This window comes from Crotalus tigris, unplaced genomic scaffold (genome assembly GCF_016545835.1).
Source record: "Crotalus tigris isolate CLP2741 ecotype Arizona unplaced genomic scaffold, ASM1654583v1 scf7180000024384.25900115:4084858, whole genome shotgun sequence".
Lineage (NCBI taxonomy): Eukaryota > Metazoa > Chordata > Lepidosauria > Squamata > Viperidae > Crotalus > Crotalus tigris.
In genome coordinates this window covers 3023308-3039454 of record NW_024100554.1, presented here as the reverse complement: position 1 = coordinate 3039454, position 16147 = coordinate 3023308, and the positions used below count along the sequence as shown (strand labels likewise).

General features: G+C 38.0%; 1 protein-coding gene across 1 annotated transcript in view; it reads left to right on the top strand.

Moving 5' to 3' along the window:
* Window positions 1-2924: 2924 nt before the first annotated feature.
* LRP12 (LDL receptor related protein 12) overlaps window positions 2925-16147 on the top strand; it is a 44447-nt gene continuing 31224 nt past the window's right edge. Inside the window, exon 1 of the mRNA XM_039328862.1 lies at window positions 2925-3318. Coding sequence (XP_039184796.1) covers window positions 3240-3318 — 79 coding nt within the window. The 5' untranslated portion in view covers window positions 2925-3239. The remainder of the gene's footprint in view (window positions 3319-16147) is intronic.

The following is a 16147-nucleotide window of genomic DNA, read 5'->3' as shown; positions in this document are numbered from 1 at the left end:
TAATCAACCAATAAACTATATATTTCTATTTAATTTTAAAATATTGCACAGAATTTAAGCATGACTTTATAATTTGATTCTATTTTGAGAACTCTGGAACTACCTGTGTCTCTTATATAATTAAAAACCTCTTCTTTATCAACATAAATCCTTGCCTGGAAAATCTAAGGCAAAGATCTTGCACTCAGTGATATATAAGACCAATTTAATTCTATAGTACTAGAAGGAGAAATATCTTTCAGCAAAGTACTTTATTTCTAATACAGACAAGATACTATAAATGTTGTGAAAGCTACATCCTCCAGGTTTCCTCAAGGCAGTTAGAGGCCTCTTGTGTCCTATTTCTTGGAGACTGACATGGAGATCCTAAAGGCTTTCTAAACACTCAGTGCATTTTTTTTTGTTATTGTAAAGAAACTGTCAAATGAGGGGAAAGCCTTACCGTTGAATTCTGAGCACAGGAATGAGAGAGGCAATTTGCAAAATACTGCAGGGCCATAACACTTATATTTATTTTCTTTATCAGATAAACATTTTTTGCCCTGATGCAGATTGCTTAAGAGAAAAGGAAGTCTTCTTTGAATTAATGTGAAAGCACCAGTAGTTTTTGAAGCACTCAACGTATAGGCCAGTGGTTCTCAACCTTTCTAATGCCGCGACCCCATAATACAGTTCCCCATGTTGTGGTGACCCCCAACCACTTATACATCACCAGGTGCCAGGGGCATGGCCAAAGAAAAGGGGAAAAAATGGCAGACAGCCTTGTTTGGCGACCCCCATGAAATGGTCGTTCGACCCCAAATGGGGTCCCGACCCACAGGTTGAGAACCACTGGTATAGGCAGAAACTGCTTAAATCAAAGGATTCTTCCTGATTACATTTAACTGATCTGATGAAGCCAGAAATCTAGATAAAGATTGTCCTCTTCACCACCATCACTTCTGTTACCTAATAATTAATCTTGGATACTTAATGGACGTGATGGTCATCCAAACTAGGAGACAAGGTTAATCTAAAATCTTATCAGATTGCTCGAGACAGACTGGACATTAAAAAAAACTTCCCTGCAAAACTGATTCATATATTTGCTTATAGGCCTTTGGTAAGGAAGAAGGAAACCGAGTCATTTTATTAGTCTTGCCATCTTTTACCTTTATTATTTATGGTTGATTTTATTGTGATTTCTTTGTTTGATTGTTGTAAGCCACTTATAGTTGTTGTGAGTCAGGCAGCAAACAAATTTAAATAATAATAATAATAATAATGGTAGTAAAATATATATTAAAAGAGCAGGCAACATCCAAAACTCTTTTTTAAAAATCTTGCATGAAATTACCTTGCAGTGATTGGACATTCCTTATCAGCTAAGTTCTGGATATCAGTAGGACTCCTCTGGTTAAGTAACTCCTTACAAAGTGTTTGTTTTTTTTAAAAGAAAAAGAAAAACTTATTATTTACCGAGTTCTTTTAATATTGTATAGTGAAAGTCAGAGAATACAGCAACAATGAATCAGCATTGCTATATGAAGTAGGTGAATGGGGAGTGTAGCAACTGACAAGCTGTCACAGTAAACAAAATTTAATTCTAGTACAGGGTGTTTGACCTGTATAGCCTATACAAGTAGGCCTAAACTTGTGATCACAATTGAGCCCAAAATTTGTGTTGTTAAGTAGACTTCTGCCCCATTTTACAATCTTTCTTGCCACCGTTAAGTGAATCATTGCAGCTGTGAAGTTAGTAACATGGTTAAGTGAACCTGGCTTCCCCACTGCTTATCAGAAGATCACAAAAGGCTATCACATGACCCTAGGACACTACAACCGTCATATGAGCCAGTTGTCAAGTATCTGAATTTTGAGCATGTGACCATGGGGATACTGTAATGATTATATGAAAAACAGTCATAAGTCACATTTTTCAGGGCTGTTGTAACTTTGGTCACTAAATGAACTGTTGTAAGTTGAGGACTGCCTGTACTTAAGTATTTTACCCCCCAAAGGATGCTTTACACAGAAATGACAAAGCGTATTTACTTATACAGGTAGTCGACGTACAACAGTTTCTTTAGTAACCGTTCAAAGTTACAATCTGAAAAAAGTGACTTATGACCATTTTCACACTTACAACCATTGCAGCATCCTCATGGTCACATGATCAAAATTTGGACTTGACAACTGACTCATGACAGATTGAAGTGCCCTGGGGTCATGTGATCACCGCTTGCAATCTTCTCACAAGCAAAGTCCATAGAGAAACCACATTCACTTAAGAACCAGGTCACCAACTTAATAACTGTAGTGATTCACTTAACGTGGCAAGAAAGGTCATAAAAATGCACTTAACAAACGTCTCACTTAGCAACCAAAACGTTGGGCTCGATTGTGGTCCTAAGTCGAGGATCACCTTTATTTAATATAACAAATTTGGAGACTGCCCATTTTGCTCCATGAGCCATTCTTTAGCTTTTGGGAAGCTATTTCAAAGTAACTCCTACGACCTGGGGACAATAGAGGCGGGAAGGATGACCGATGCTGAACTCCAAGCCATCTGGGAAGGAACCAGGAGGCGAAAAACTGCCGCAGACAGAAAGAAAAGGGCTCCCTTCGGAGGAGCAGAGACCGAGTGCACAGGCGCGGGAACAGCATGGCATGCCTGCCTGCCCTCCGCGACGCACCTCCGGTGGAAGGGCAGGTCTAGGCTGGCACCTCGGGCAGCAAGACAGACTACCACCACCCACAGTGAGGCAGCTGAACTGAGAACCCAGACATCCAGACACGCGCCCTGCTCGGCAGCCGAAGCCTTTCTGCAGCTGGTGCTGCTCCTCCTCCTGCTGGGAAAAGCGGGGTTTCCCCGCCCCGGCCAGCCCTTCGGGAGGCAGCGGCTCCGCTTTGTCATGCGCAGCTGCGCCGGCGGAGCCCCTCCTGTCCGTCGGAGGAGAGCGCTCCTGAGACGGGCAAGGAGAGGAAGCCGAAGAAGCCGGCGGGGGGAGCGGCAGTAGCGGCAACGGCGGACAGCTCATGGCTCCCGGAGCGGCAGGAGGCTGAGGCTGAGGGGGAGGAGGAGGAGGAGGAGGAGGAGGAAGGCGGGGCGCGCGCGCGGCGGCGGCGGGAGGGGGCTCTTCCCCGGCCAGGCGACGGCGAGGCCCTCCCGCTGCGGGGCTCGCGACACAACTCCGGCTGGTCTCCTCCTCCTCCTCCTCCTCCTCCTCTTCTTCCCCCCTCCCCCGCGCGGCAGTGTTATGGCCTCTTGCTGGGGCGCAGAAGGGTCCCTTGCTTGGAGGTCAGCGCAACTCCTGCTCCTCGTCGCCTCCTGTTGCGGTAGGTGATGTCCTTTGTGTCCGCCCGGGAAGCCGGCCTGCTGGGCTGTCGTTGAAGGAAGCGCCGCTTCTCTTTCGGCAACCCCCCCCCCTCCACTCCAAGCCGGCGGGACGAGACTTCCTAGCCCGGCTTTTGTTTCCGAGGAAGTCTGCCCTGCCTCTCGTGCACCGCTCTCCCCGTGTTGCCTGGGCATAGGAGTCGCGGGCCGTCCCTGACTTTCCCAGGAACGATGGTTTGCGCTGCGAATGAGTCAAAGCCTTCTTGGGTTAAAGCAGGGCCTGGCCGCGCTGGAAGACTTCCCTTCTTCTCCCTCTTGAAATGGGGGGATCCGGCTGTCTGAGATGCAAGCCATCCATTGTTAGTGCTAAGACAATGGGAGGACCCCTTAAACTTCGGGGGGTCTTGGTGCTCCCCCCTAGACCTCTGTTTTCTGAGCTGATTTTCGTTATCCATAAGCGCTTTCATCCCATTTCTGTCAGCAGTTACAATGCAGTACCAGAACTGTCTCTCTGGTGCCCGTTAAGTTCAATGGAAGTTAAATCTAGAAGTATATCTAGGGCACCAGCCTTTGCAGCCTATTTTAAGATCATTATATATAATTCCTTCTCTGAGTGGCCGAATTTCCTCAGATTTTTATATTCTGCGTGGGTGGGGTGGGGGTGCTAAATGTCAAATCATTTGTTTGCATCCTTAATAGAATAGCTGTTTTTAGTTTAGAAAATTGCCTGGGAGGTGTATAAATGATCTCTAAAATATCTGGTTCTACATCTTAACTTGGTTCTGAAATAGGTTATTGGCACCAGTTTTTGGCAGGAATAAACTTGGTGTATTTACAGGTTCTGCAACAGAAAGCTCTTTCTGAGTAAAAATTTCAGCATTGCATTTGGAAGAAAGTTGATACTATATTTTTGAGGGTGGTATCAAGGGAAGAGGCTGTTGACACAACTTTGCTAAATGTTGAATTGCAGTTTTTAAGAAACATTACAATCTAATGCAGTGGCTCCCAACATTTTCTGTACCTCACACTCCTAGAACGCTTCTGATATATTCTCGCACCCCTTGCAAAAGTTTGAAATAACGGCAACGAATTATGCATATACACTATAATTTTGAAAACCCAAGTTTCCGCAACCCCTGAAATATTTTCTCGCACTCCCAGGGGGTGCGAGCATATCCAGTTGGGAACCCCTGATCTAATAGATTGTAGCAGGTGATAGCAGTTATAGCTTGAACCATTGAAGGAATTGATTTCTGTTATTAGGAAGTCAAAAGAAATATGTTTCAAAGCATGGCCTTTCTGTCAATACTGTTTTCACCCAGTAGATCTGACATAAAAGATGAAGTGACTGAATAATTAGAAACTACTCTTATCTGAGTTTTTGGACATCCTGTTTGTTTCTCTTTATGAATAATAAATGATTTAAATCTTGGGTTTCCAGGGTGTCATTTGTGCTTTTACAGAATAGAACTGTATATTAATTGGTTGCTATAACAGTTAACGTATTAGTTTTCCATTGCATAAAATCTGTATCCTTCCAGGGAATGTAATCTAAATCCTGTGATGTTTTCTTTTGTTTTGCAACTTAATTACATCAAGATGATAAGGCAAACAACCTTGAGTGCAAGACATGGATAGAAACTGAAAATGAAGAGATATTTCCCCTTGGGTCTGTGCATCACAGTTAGCCATGGTTAGTTTTAAACATACTCTGTTGCAATAGAAGAGTTCACTTACTGTATTAAGCCAAAAGTAAACTAACCACATTATGGATTAATGTGATACATGGATTCAATCTTGTCTATCATTTTCTTGAAGCCAAAAGCCACAGACCAATACATTTAATTGATGGGTTGTGGCCAAATACATAAAATCAGCTTCCTCAAAATGGGACAAATCAGTTGCATTGAATTCAATCCTGTTAATTCCTAGGCAGTAAATTGGGGAGATCTGGCCTAGAATTTTGAGTAAGACTACTGCTTATAGAATTTAAGTATACACTAAATATAGAATTAGTGTTCTTTGATTAGTTGAAAATTTTCATGCTATCTCATTAAAGCTAAAAACACTGATATATTGAACTATACAGTAATATTCGTTATGCTTACTTTTATTTTAATGCTATAGATTTTTCATCAACATCCTTTAATGTGCTTTGAACTGTCAAAATTCTGTTTTAAAAGTCATTTATTTCATTCTCAAAGAAGGATGTTATTAATATTTTAATGTTCTTAATTTCCAATATTTCTGCTTTCAGATTATGGAGGGGTGAACTTTTTCTGTGTTCATAAATATGAAGTTTTTGTCTCCTTTAAAACGTTTTTATGCAGTATGTAAATATTTCTGTTACTGTAGTTTACCAAATGATTAAAAATAAAGGGTATATTGTATGTGGTTGGCTTTGCTCTCTGCTTCTTAGGAGTGCCAAAGTCTGGGGAAGTGGAAATAGTGGGCCTCTTGTTTACACATTTGCAAAAGATCTTATGCATTTACATGACTAAATTGGCTTAATAGTAATTACTTCTCAGAAAACACTCATGTTTATAGTAAGCTCTCTAAAAGGCAAGGCTGTAAGTATCTCTTAACCTCTTTGTTTCTATTTATCAAAAAAAAAATGAAAGCATTCTTACTGTTAAATCCAACCTTGCATATTTCTGCAAATGATTTTTTTTTCCAGCAGGGAACTTATTGTGAAACTTTGGTTTATTCTCCACAAAATAATTAATGTAATTGGCAGATCAAAAGAAATCCAACAACTGTACTATGTTGTTCAAATAATGAGTGGACCATAAATCATGTGATTAGAATGGGGGGGCAAATTGTAGTAATATTTGGGTAGAGGAACATTGTAGTCTGCTAATAATACCAACTCTCCAAACTAAGACCCAAAACATGTAAATAAATTGCCAAAGTGGGAATAATTGCATGGGACGAAATAGATTAGAAATTAGAAAAGATAGGGAAGCAACACTAGCCCAAAACACATACCAATGTTGACCAATTATAAAGATCATAATCATAATCTAGAGATCATCAATAAGTAAGTTATCAACTATTGTCTTTCTGGAAGTAGGTAATGAAAGTTTTAGGTTCTCTGCAGCATTGAATACAAGCAGTATATAATGGAATTGTTGTTGAGCTGTGATTCATTTTAACTCTGAATAAGCTAGCAGAATGACTACTGACACATCGACATGTATTTATTGTTTCACATGATCTTACCCAGAAGTTATTATTCTGATGCCTAGAACAGAAGTCTCCAACCTTTTGGGCACCAGGGACCGGTTACATGGAGAAAGGTTTTTCCGTGGACCGAAGGGGGCATGGCTTTGTGTGCTGCCTTCATCCTGGCTTTTCTTATTTGTGTGGACTGGTTGCTAGCATGCCGTGGCCCATTACTGGTCCATACACCGGAGGTTAGGGACCCTTGGTCTAGAATGTAGATAAAATTGTCCAAGATTTCCTAATTTTATACTACTAGTACATCTGATAAGTTTACAGGTCATTTTTTCTTTCAAAACCTTACTATCTAGGCTGCTTTCTGTTTTTCTTGATCCAAACATTCCTTAATACAATGAAAGCTTGTTTATGGAGTTCAACATGGTAAACTTCACAAGCAGTGAAACGTCATAAAATGATGCATGATGGCAACATTAACCATACAACATAAATTACTATGATGGTGGTCTCTCCAGTTTAACATATTGTGAATAAATAACATCCCCTCCTATAACAAAATTTAACTATAGTGTTCTTTGGTAGATATTCAATAATTTAAATCTTTGCTGGAAGTTTACATTCTATGCTTTTATTAAAAGGTTTGCTATGATTTCTTAAGATAAAGAAGTGAGATACCTCCCAGTTACCTTTATAAACCTTTTGTAATAATAATTCCAATTTATTTAATGTATTAGATAGTCTAACAATGATTAAAGCTAATTCTGAGTCACACTTATAAATGACATATGCCACTTGTCAAATATTATGGGGAAGGTGGATGGGTAGGTTGAAGAAAAGCTCAACGGCTGCTTTTGCTCCATGGCAATACTAATTATGTCATGAAGTGTGACAGAGATTGCATTAAATGCCTTTTCAAGTTGTCTTGCCTTACTGCTTTCAGTGCTGGTGTTCTGGATGCTAAACAATGGAACAGCATGATGGCACACTTCAGGCATGGCTATATGGGCCTAGTGTTCCCTTTCTTTAATGTTCTTTGTCCTCCTCTATTTCACAATACTTAATATGCACTGTACCTTTTTCAAATAATGAACTGTAAGTCTGTCATGCTTTATCAGTTCCTTTTGGCCATGAAAACCTGCTATAAAGACTATGAGCCTAGCTATAACACAGTTAACATGAAAATTATCCTCAGAAACCTCAGTAAAACTGCACGAAAGGTTATTTCTTTTAAGCAAAGCTTTCTATTTTAGATCACATTTAAGTTAGAGCTTGCATGGTTGCCTGTCATAAATAAAAGATCAAGATATAAAACTTATTGCTGTTCACAAATAGCCAGTATTTTATAATTACTCACAAAAGTAGTAAGCAACTTTGGGGACAAAGGGATACTGTACATCAATCATCTCTCAGGCCTTCAGAGTATATCTGCCAGGGCACAAATGATTATGTGCATACGAAAACATCTTTCTATATAACCATGTAAATATGAACACATATTTATACACCCTGATTTCTTTGGAGAAAAGGAATATAAAATTGCCATGTTTTTCTCTTAAAGCCTGGAAAAACAAGAGCAGCAGTATTGCTGCATGTTTGGGTTCCCCTTTTCCCCCCTCTACTACCCCTTTCTTTACTTCCCTTACTCAGTGTCCTCCTTTTTATACTTTTGTCTCCCCACCCCATTCTAGATTTTTGTTTCTTCCTCATTTAAACCCTCTTCCTATTCATTCTATGCCTCTTCATGCTTGTGGCCCTAGCTAACCAAAATTTCAACTGAAGGCACCATTTCAAGATAGCTTGCATTTTCCTAATGTATTATTCTCTTGGGGATATAGCCATTTATTACTCTTGAACTAAGAAAGATCTGCTCCAACCTTGTAGAGCTGCTAAGGATCTGCAGGATGTGTAAGCTTTGGGTGTTCCATGCCTCTTGTTCCACCTGTACCATGTTTGCTTGGAGCAGAGACCTGGAACACTCATGTTCTGGGCATAGGACCATTAAAGAGAAGCCAGGAAATATAAGGAATATAATTTAAAATAAAGCTCAGTATATAATTTAAAATAAAGCTCAGTAGCAGAAGAAAGGCAAATTCCTGGGAAGAGGCAAGTGGGCATGGACCAATTGGATTTGACACAATTTGGGGAAGGAATATTCTGCAAAAATTGGTGGGTGGATTGACCCAGAAACCAAACGGAGGAGGAGAGAGGCATGAGGCACATCAGTACTGCTGTACTCAAAGTTTCCTAGAGGCAGTTCAGCTGGATAATGACTTGTCTGGAACAGGTCTGGTGAACTCCTGCTTCTTTGTGCATGGAACAAAACATATTTTCTGTTTTCTGCCTATTTCTAGAAGTTGCATTGCCATGTTCCAGTTTAAGAGTCATACAGAAAAGGGACCTTGTGAATGTTCATCTACCCTACATTATAATATCATCAGTTGCATTCTTCCATAAATTTATCCTCAGCTTTTAAAACATGTACCATCTGTGGATATGTGATTGATTCCTGTTCCCACTAAATCTAATTAAAGATTTTTGTAATCTGTCATTTAGTGAATGGAATAGCTTGTTCTTAAATAAAGTTGGCAAGGATATGGCAACAGGAATTTTCATTTGGGATGGGAGAAGACTTGGTGAATGAAAGCCAACTAAGTGCTTATAAATGCAAATATTGGTGAAAATATTTTATTACAGTTTCCTATAATGAATTAGAGTTTGTAACCTTTTATGTAGATATTCACCTAAAGGCAGGAAACATCAAGAAATATAATTGTTTTAAATTTTAATCGTTTTAAGTTTTAAACAGATTTGCCATTGAATCTTTAATTCTGATGGATGAAAGATAGAAATCAGGAATGCCATTCTAGTATTTTTATAAAACTTAACTATATTATCTAGCTATCTATAACTTTTTACATCATAAATGGAGTCAAAACTGCTTTGATTGACATCTACTGTGTTGCTCTTGATTGGTAAATTTTTGAGGAAAGAAGTGGAGAAGCAATATGATTAGATATTTTGAAATTTTTTTAAACAGATTTTAAAAAAATTTCAAAATATCTAATCATATTAGAAATTATTAAGAGACAGAGTGATAAAATGAGAAGGTACATCAGAGATCATTTAGTCCAACATTTTGCAGATATAGGTTGCCAACCTGCCTTGGCTTATGCATCACAAGTGATTAGTAATAAAGCTATTGCTAATTTCTCCCTTAAAAAAAAAGAAAACATCTTAAGTGGCTTGCAGATTTCTTTTTCATCATTCTTGGGCAACACTCATTTTCTATATAAGCTGCTTTAGTAGAGGTTAATAGTAGCACATACATGATTTATTGTTCTTTCTGAATGAGAAAATTGGGGCATGCTTAAGGGTCGGTGTACTGTGGTTTTAGTTTGATAATTATGTGTGGCAAGGTATATGGACAAAGATTTCATTGAAATGCATCTTTGTCCTGATAGACAGTCTTAGATATCAATTCAAGCATACATAATTTATTTAAGAGCAGTGCCTCATTGTACAGTGTACCTAATGTATAGTTTACTTGAATGGGTGCACTAGAAAACATTAGTAACTTTAGAAATAAAATGTTTGTCCTGTGTGGAAAAGGGAAAAAAAAACATACTGTAGTTCAGAAATTTAAATACTAGAACAGCAGTAGAAGATAATAAGAATTAACAGTCATCTTCTATATTCACCTGATGAAATAGGCAAAGCAAAACCAAGATTTCTTTTAGAGAATATCCTTGTAATGCAAGATAATGCTACATTGCAAATATCCATCATATCCAGCCATGACTAAGTCTTACATTTTCAGATGTTTTCTTATAAATTACACTGAGTTTCTGAAAGAAAAAGAAATCGTTATTCTGGGATCTAGAATTCATCAGCTGTGTCTGTCTGATATAGATGCCAATATGTGTTCTAACTTTAATACCTAAATACAGATACCAAATCAATATTATATGCAGAGAGTATATACAAATATTGCATAGCATGGTATATTGGAAATTTAACATACTGAACAAACATTTTAAAATGAACTGCATAATTGTATGCAGTGAATTTAACAAGTGCAGATTTTTAAGCGTTAAAAGCATTGCAAAGACTAGAATTTTTAACAAAATTCAATTCAAATTGAATTGGAGAAATTGTAGAAGGAGTGTATACTAAACATCCCCTATTATTTTATTTATTTAGTAAATTGAAGGGAAATGAACTTTTGAAATAGTATAGTATGGTTTTTATTATGAAATAGGGGTCAAATATGATATCCAAAGTTTTATGAATTTCTTTCTATAATAACAGCAGCTTGAAAGATCCTGTTATCTGTTAAGACTAGTGGTGGTGTAAGGATGGCAAAATTGGAAAAGATGACCACTGGAATCAAAACTAGAGGCTGAAACAATAACAGTCTGAAATATAAAGATGGCAACGCTGCTGAAAGCAAAGAAGACTTAGAAGAGCTCATTATGGAAGTTTAAGATGGGTTGAATGTCTTCGTAAATATTAAGACAAAGGTGACATCAACCTTCTTGCTTAGTGAATTTGATAACAAAGAAATGAACGTGGCAGATAGATTTCCCTTTTTTTTTTAGAATAAACATGAGGATCCTGGAGAACTAAAGAGAAAAGGAAGAGAATATGTAAATGTAGACAAGTTTACAAAGGATTAGGACAGTTCAGTGAGAGCAAACCTTAAGAATAGTTGAAACAATGATAATGCATGGATGTGGAAGGTAGACACTTAAAAAGAAAAACAACACAGACACCTTTAAATTATCAATTTGGAGATGGTTACTGAGAATAAGATGGGTAGCAAGAAGAATCAGTTCCTCAATCCTGATCCAAATACCGTAAAGACCAACTAATCTCTTGAGATTCTGATGAATAAATAGAAACTCATATGCTAAGTATGTAATGCAAGCATATGATTGTGCTTGCCAAGTTTGATGGAAGTAGAAAAGAAAGAAAATAGACAATTGCTGAAATATCTTTGAAAGAGCTGCAAATTATTACTGGAAACAGGTAGAGATGGCAAATGTTCATCCATGCATCACCAGTAATCAGATTATGAATCTATACAAGATAATACTATAATGGAGGACCAGTTCACTTTTAGTATTGAAGGGATCCAATACAATCTATGGATTTATATTTTAAGGATTTTTATGTATAATTTAATAATAATAATAGAGTTGGAAGGGATCTTGGAGGTCTTGTAGTCCAACTCCCTGCTCAGGCAGGAAACAGACTTTTCAATAAGTCTGTGGGGCTCAGCTGCCTTTTGACCATGAAAAGACATGGAATGGGGTAACATTCCTCTACATTCCCTCCCCTCTCAATCATCTGGTTTTAACTCAAAATAAGAGTCTTATAAAGATATATGGATGAACAAGGGCTACAAGCTAAAGTAAAGTTATAACATGTGTTTTAATGAGTTTTAAATTGAAACAGAAAAATCGGTTAGCTTGAACAAACTGTATGAGTTAGCCATAGACAACTGGATTAGATAAAGCTTTGTGGAGTTAAAGTTTTGTACAAAAAGAATAATTATTCCATAATAATTTTAGTGTGCTTATTTTTGCGCATACATTTTATGAATAAGTCAATGCAGGCTTTCCTAACCAAGATATATTTTCAGCACATGCATATCATGGACCAAGTGACAAAATCAGGGGCACATTTTCTTATTGAAAAAATTAGACCAAGATCAAGGATAAATCTTCCTGAGTTGTCCATATATGGACCATGAGAAATAAACAATTTGTCTCACATTATTCTTATAAGATGGGCTATTGCTGATCTGCAAGTAGAAGTTATTATTTGCATATCTAATTTTCTTCATTCTTTAGAAATATAAGAGTAGTTTATATAGGGTTTACATAGGGTATCAGGTAGTCTCCTATCAAATCACAGTTCAGGTTTCTTATTTACCGTACATCTTTCAGCAAAGCACATAATAAAGAATTCAGAAAACATAATCAAACAACAAATCAGCGAAAACCTAGAGACAAAGTCATGACTAAAAGCCAACATGGGTTTGTCAAAAACAGATCATGCCAGACAAATCTTATTGCATTCTTTGACCAAGTGACAAAATTAGTGGACCAGAGAAATGCTGTGGATATAATTTACTTGGACTTCAGTAAGGCATCTGATAAAGTAGATCACAACCTACTACTTGATAAGATAGAAAAATGTGGGTTAGACAGCATCACTACCAGATGGATTCATAGCTGGCTGACCGGCCGTACTCAATGTGTGGTCCTCAATGGAACTGCATCTACATAGAGGGAAGTGTGTAGTAGGGTGCCCCAGGACTATGTTCTAGGCCCAGTGCTCTTCAACATCTTCATCAACGATTTGGATGAGGGGATAGACGGGGAACTCATCAAATTTGCAAACGACACCAAGCAGGCAGGAATAGCCAACACTCCAGAAGCTAGGCTTAAGATACAGGAGGATCTGAACAAACTGGAACACTGGGCGCTATATAACAAAATTAAATTCAATGGTGAAAAAAGTAAGGTTCTACATTTAGGCAAGAAAAACCAAATGTACAGGTACAGTATAGGAGGTACCTTGCTCAATAGTAGCAACTGTGAGAGGGATCTCAGAGTCCTAGTGGACAATCACTTAGATATGAGCCAGCCGTGTGCTGCAGCTGCCAAAAAAGCCAACACAGTGCATTAACAGAGGGATAGAATCAAGATCATGTGAAGTATTAATACCACTTTACAATGCCTTGGTAAGGCCACACTTGGAACACTGCATCCAGTTTTGGTCACCATGGTGTAAAAAAGATGTTGACACTCTAGAAAGAGTACAGAAAAGAGCAACAAAGATGATTAGAGGTCTGGAGGCCAAAACATATAAGGAACGGTTGCTGGAATTGGGTATGTCTAGTTTAATGAAGAGAAGGATGAGGGGGGACATGATAGCAGTGTTCCAATACCTCAGGGGCTGCCACAAAGAAGAGGGAGTCAAGCTATTCTCCGAAGCACCGGAAGGCAGGACAAGAAGCAATGGATGGAAACTAATCATGGAGAGAAGCAACCTAGAACTAAGGAGAAACTTCCTGACAGAACAATTAGCCAGTGGAACAACCTGCCTCCAGAAGTGGTGAATGCTCCAACACTGGAAGTTTTTAAGAAGAGACTGGACAGCCATTTGTCTAAAATGGTATGGGTTTTCTACCTGAGCAGGGGGTTGGACTAGATGACCTCCAAGGTCGCTTCCAACTTCTACTTCTTCTTCTTCTTCTTCTTCTTCTTCTTCTTCTTCTTCTTCTTCTTCTTCTTCTTCTTCTTCTTCTTCTTCTTCTTCTTATTATTATTATTATTATTATTATTATTATTATTATTGATCATCGCACAGTCAGCCAGATGTTCAGACTGGATTTGGCATTTTGTCTACCTATCGAGTCCTTACCCAGGACCTGGAATAGGCAGATGTGGATGTTTGATGGTATTACAGATATCGTCGCAGGATGGAAGCAGTTCCTAATAAGGCCGCCTTTTGCAATTGACTAATATCGAATTTGTCAATGCCAATTGTGTTCAAGTGGTGCTCCAGTTGTTTTGGGATTGCACCCAAGGAGCCTATGACTATTGGTACTACCCTTGCTTGCTTTTGCCACAGTCTTTCTATTTCTATTTGTAGGTCTTTGTATTTTGTTATCTTCTCCAGTTCTTTCTCTTCTATTCTGCTATCTCCAGGCACTGCCACGTCCACTATCCAGACTTTTTTGTCTTTCTTATCGACAATTGTTTAGTCTGGGGTGTTATGTTGCAGGTGCTTGTCTGTTTGAATTCTGAAGTCCCAGAGCAGTTTAATTTTATCATTTTATATGACTTTCTCTATTTTATGATCCCACCAGTTTTTGCTTACAGGCAAATGATATTTTTTGCAGATCTTCCAATGCACCATTGCTGCTACTTTGTCATGCCGCTGCTTGTAATCAGTCTGTGCAATCTTCTTGCAACAGCTTACCAAGTGTTCCACTGTTTCTTCAGCTTCTTTGCATAGGCGGCACTTACTGTCTGTTGCTGTCTTCTCAATTTTGACTTTGTATGCATTTGTCCTTAAGGCTTGGTCTTGTGCAGCCAGAATTAGTCCCTCGGTCTCTTTCTTCAATTTTCCTGCTCTTAGCCATTGCCAGGTTTTATTATTATCTGCTTTCCCAGCTATTTTTTTCATGTATTGGCCATGTAGTGCGTTGTCTTCACATGCCTCTATTCTGTTCTTCATTTGGTCTTTCTTGTAGGCCAGTTTGGTCTCTCCAGTAGTTAGTAAGCCTTCCTGATATACTAATTTCAGTGCATCTTCATCATTGTTCTTCAGATATGCTTCCAAAGCCATTTTTTCTTCTTCAACCATCTGATGTACTTGTAGCATTCCACGCCCACCTATTTGCCTTGGTAGATAAAGTCTATCAATGTCACTGCGTGGATGAAGGGCATGATTCATTGTCCTTATTTTTCTGGTCTGCCTATCCATTGCTTTTAGTTCTGCTTGAGTCCAGTCCACTATTCCAGCTGTGTACCTAATTACTGGGATTGCCCAGGTGTTGATTGCCTTTATGGTATTTGCTCCATTGAGTTTGGACTTTAAGATTTTCTTCACTCTCTTGATGTATTCACCTCTAATCTTTTTCTTGACTTCAGTGTGCTTGATGTTGTCAGCTTGAAGGATACCCAAGTATTTGTAGTATTCTTCCTCGTCCAGACTCTTAATGTTAGTTTCGTGGGGCATCTTGATTCCTTCAGTTTTCACTATTTTTCCTTGTTTGATAGTAAGTGTGGCACATTTGTCCAAGCCAAACTCCATTAAAATATCTTGGCTATATATACGGACAGTGTTGAGCAGCGATTCTATTTCAGATGATGTTTTTCCATACAGCTTCAGATCATCCATATAGAGGAGGTGGGATAGTCTGGCAGATGTTTTTGATGTTTGATAGCCATGTCCTGAGTTATTCAGTATTGTTGACAGAGGAAACAGTGCAATAACAAATAGTAATGGTGATAATGAATCTCCTTGAAATATTCCTCTCTTGATATTAACCTCTCCCAGCTTCTCACCATTGATCTGCAACTGTGTCTTCCATTGTGCCATCGATCTTTGCACAAATTTTCTGATGTTTCTACTGACTCCTGTTATTTCTAGGCACTTTATTATCCAATCATGTGGCAGAGAGTCAAATGCCTTTTTGTAGTCAATCCATGCCACATTATTAATATTATTATTATTATTATTATTATTATTATTATTATTATTATTATTATTATATTAAAACATCAGAATATTGACAACTAATAGTTATACATATTTACATATTACAGTTGAAAAAGCACAGCCTTCTTTATAAAACTAATCACTAAAACAATAAAAATAGCTAACATACAAAGAACCTAATTCAAATTTCAAATTTTAAGAAAATTATAAACATTAGAAAATCTCATTTTTTCCTACTTGGCAGATATTTAGATTTTATAGTATTGTCCGGTGCAGTAGAATAAGGATAGGGAACTGAGTCTTCCATTTTCTTTGGACTGAAATTCTCCTATATTAAGGCTGTTAAAAGTTAAATTTCAAAACATCTGGAGGGAACCAGTTTTTTTTCTTTTCTTTTGGATTAAATATTTA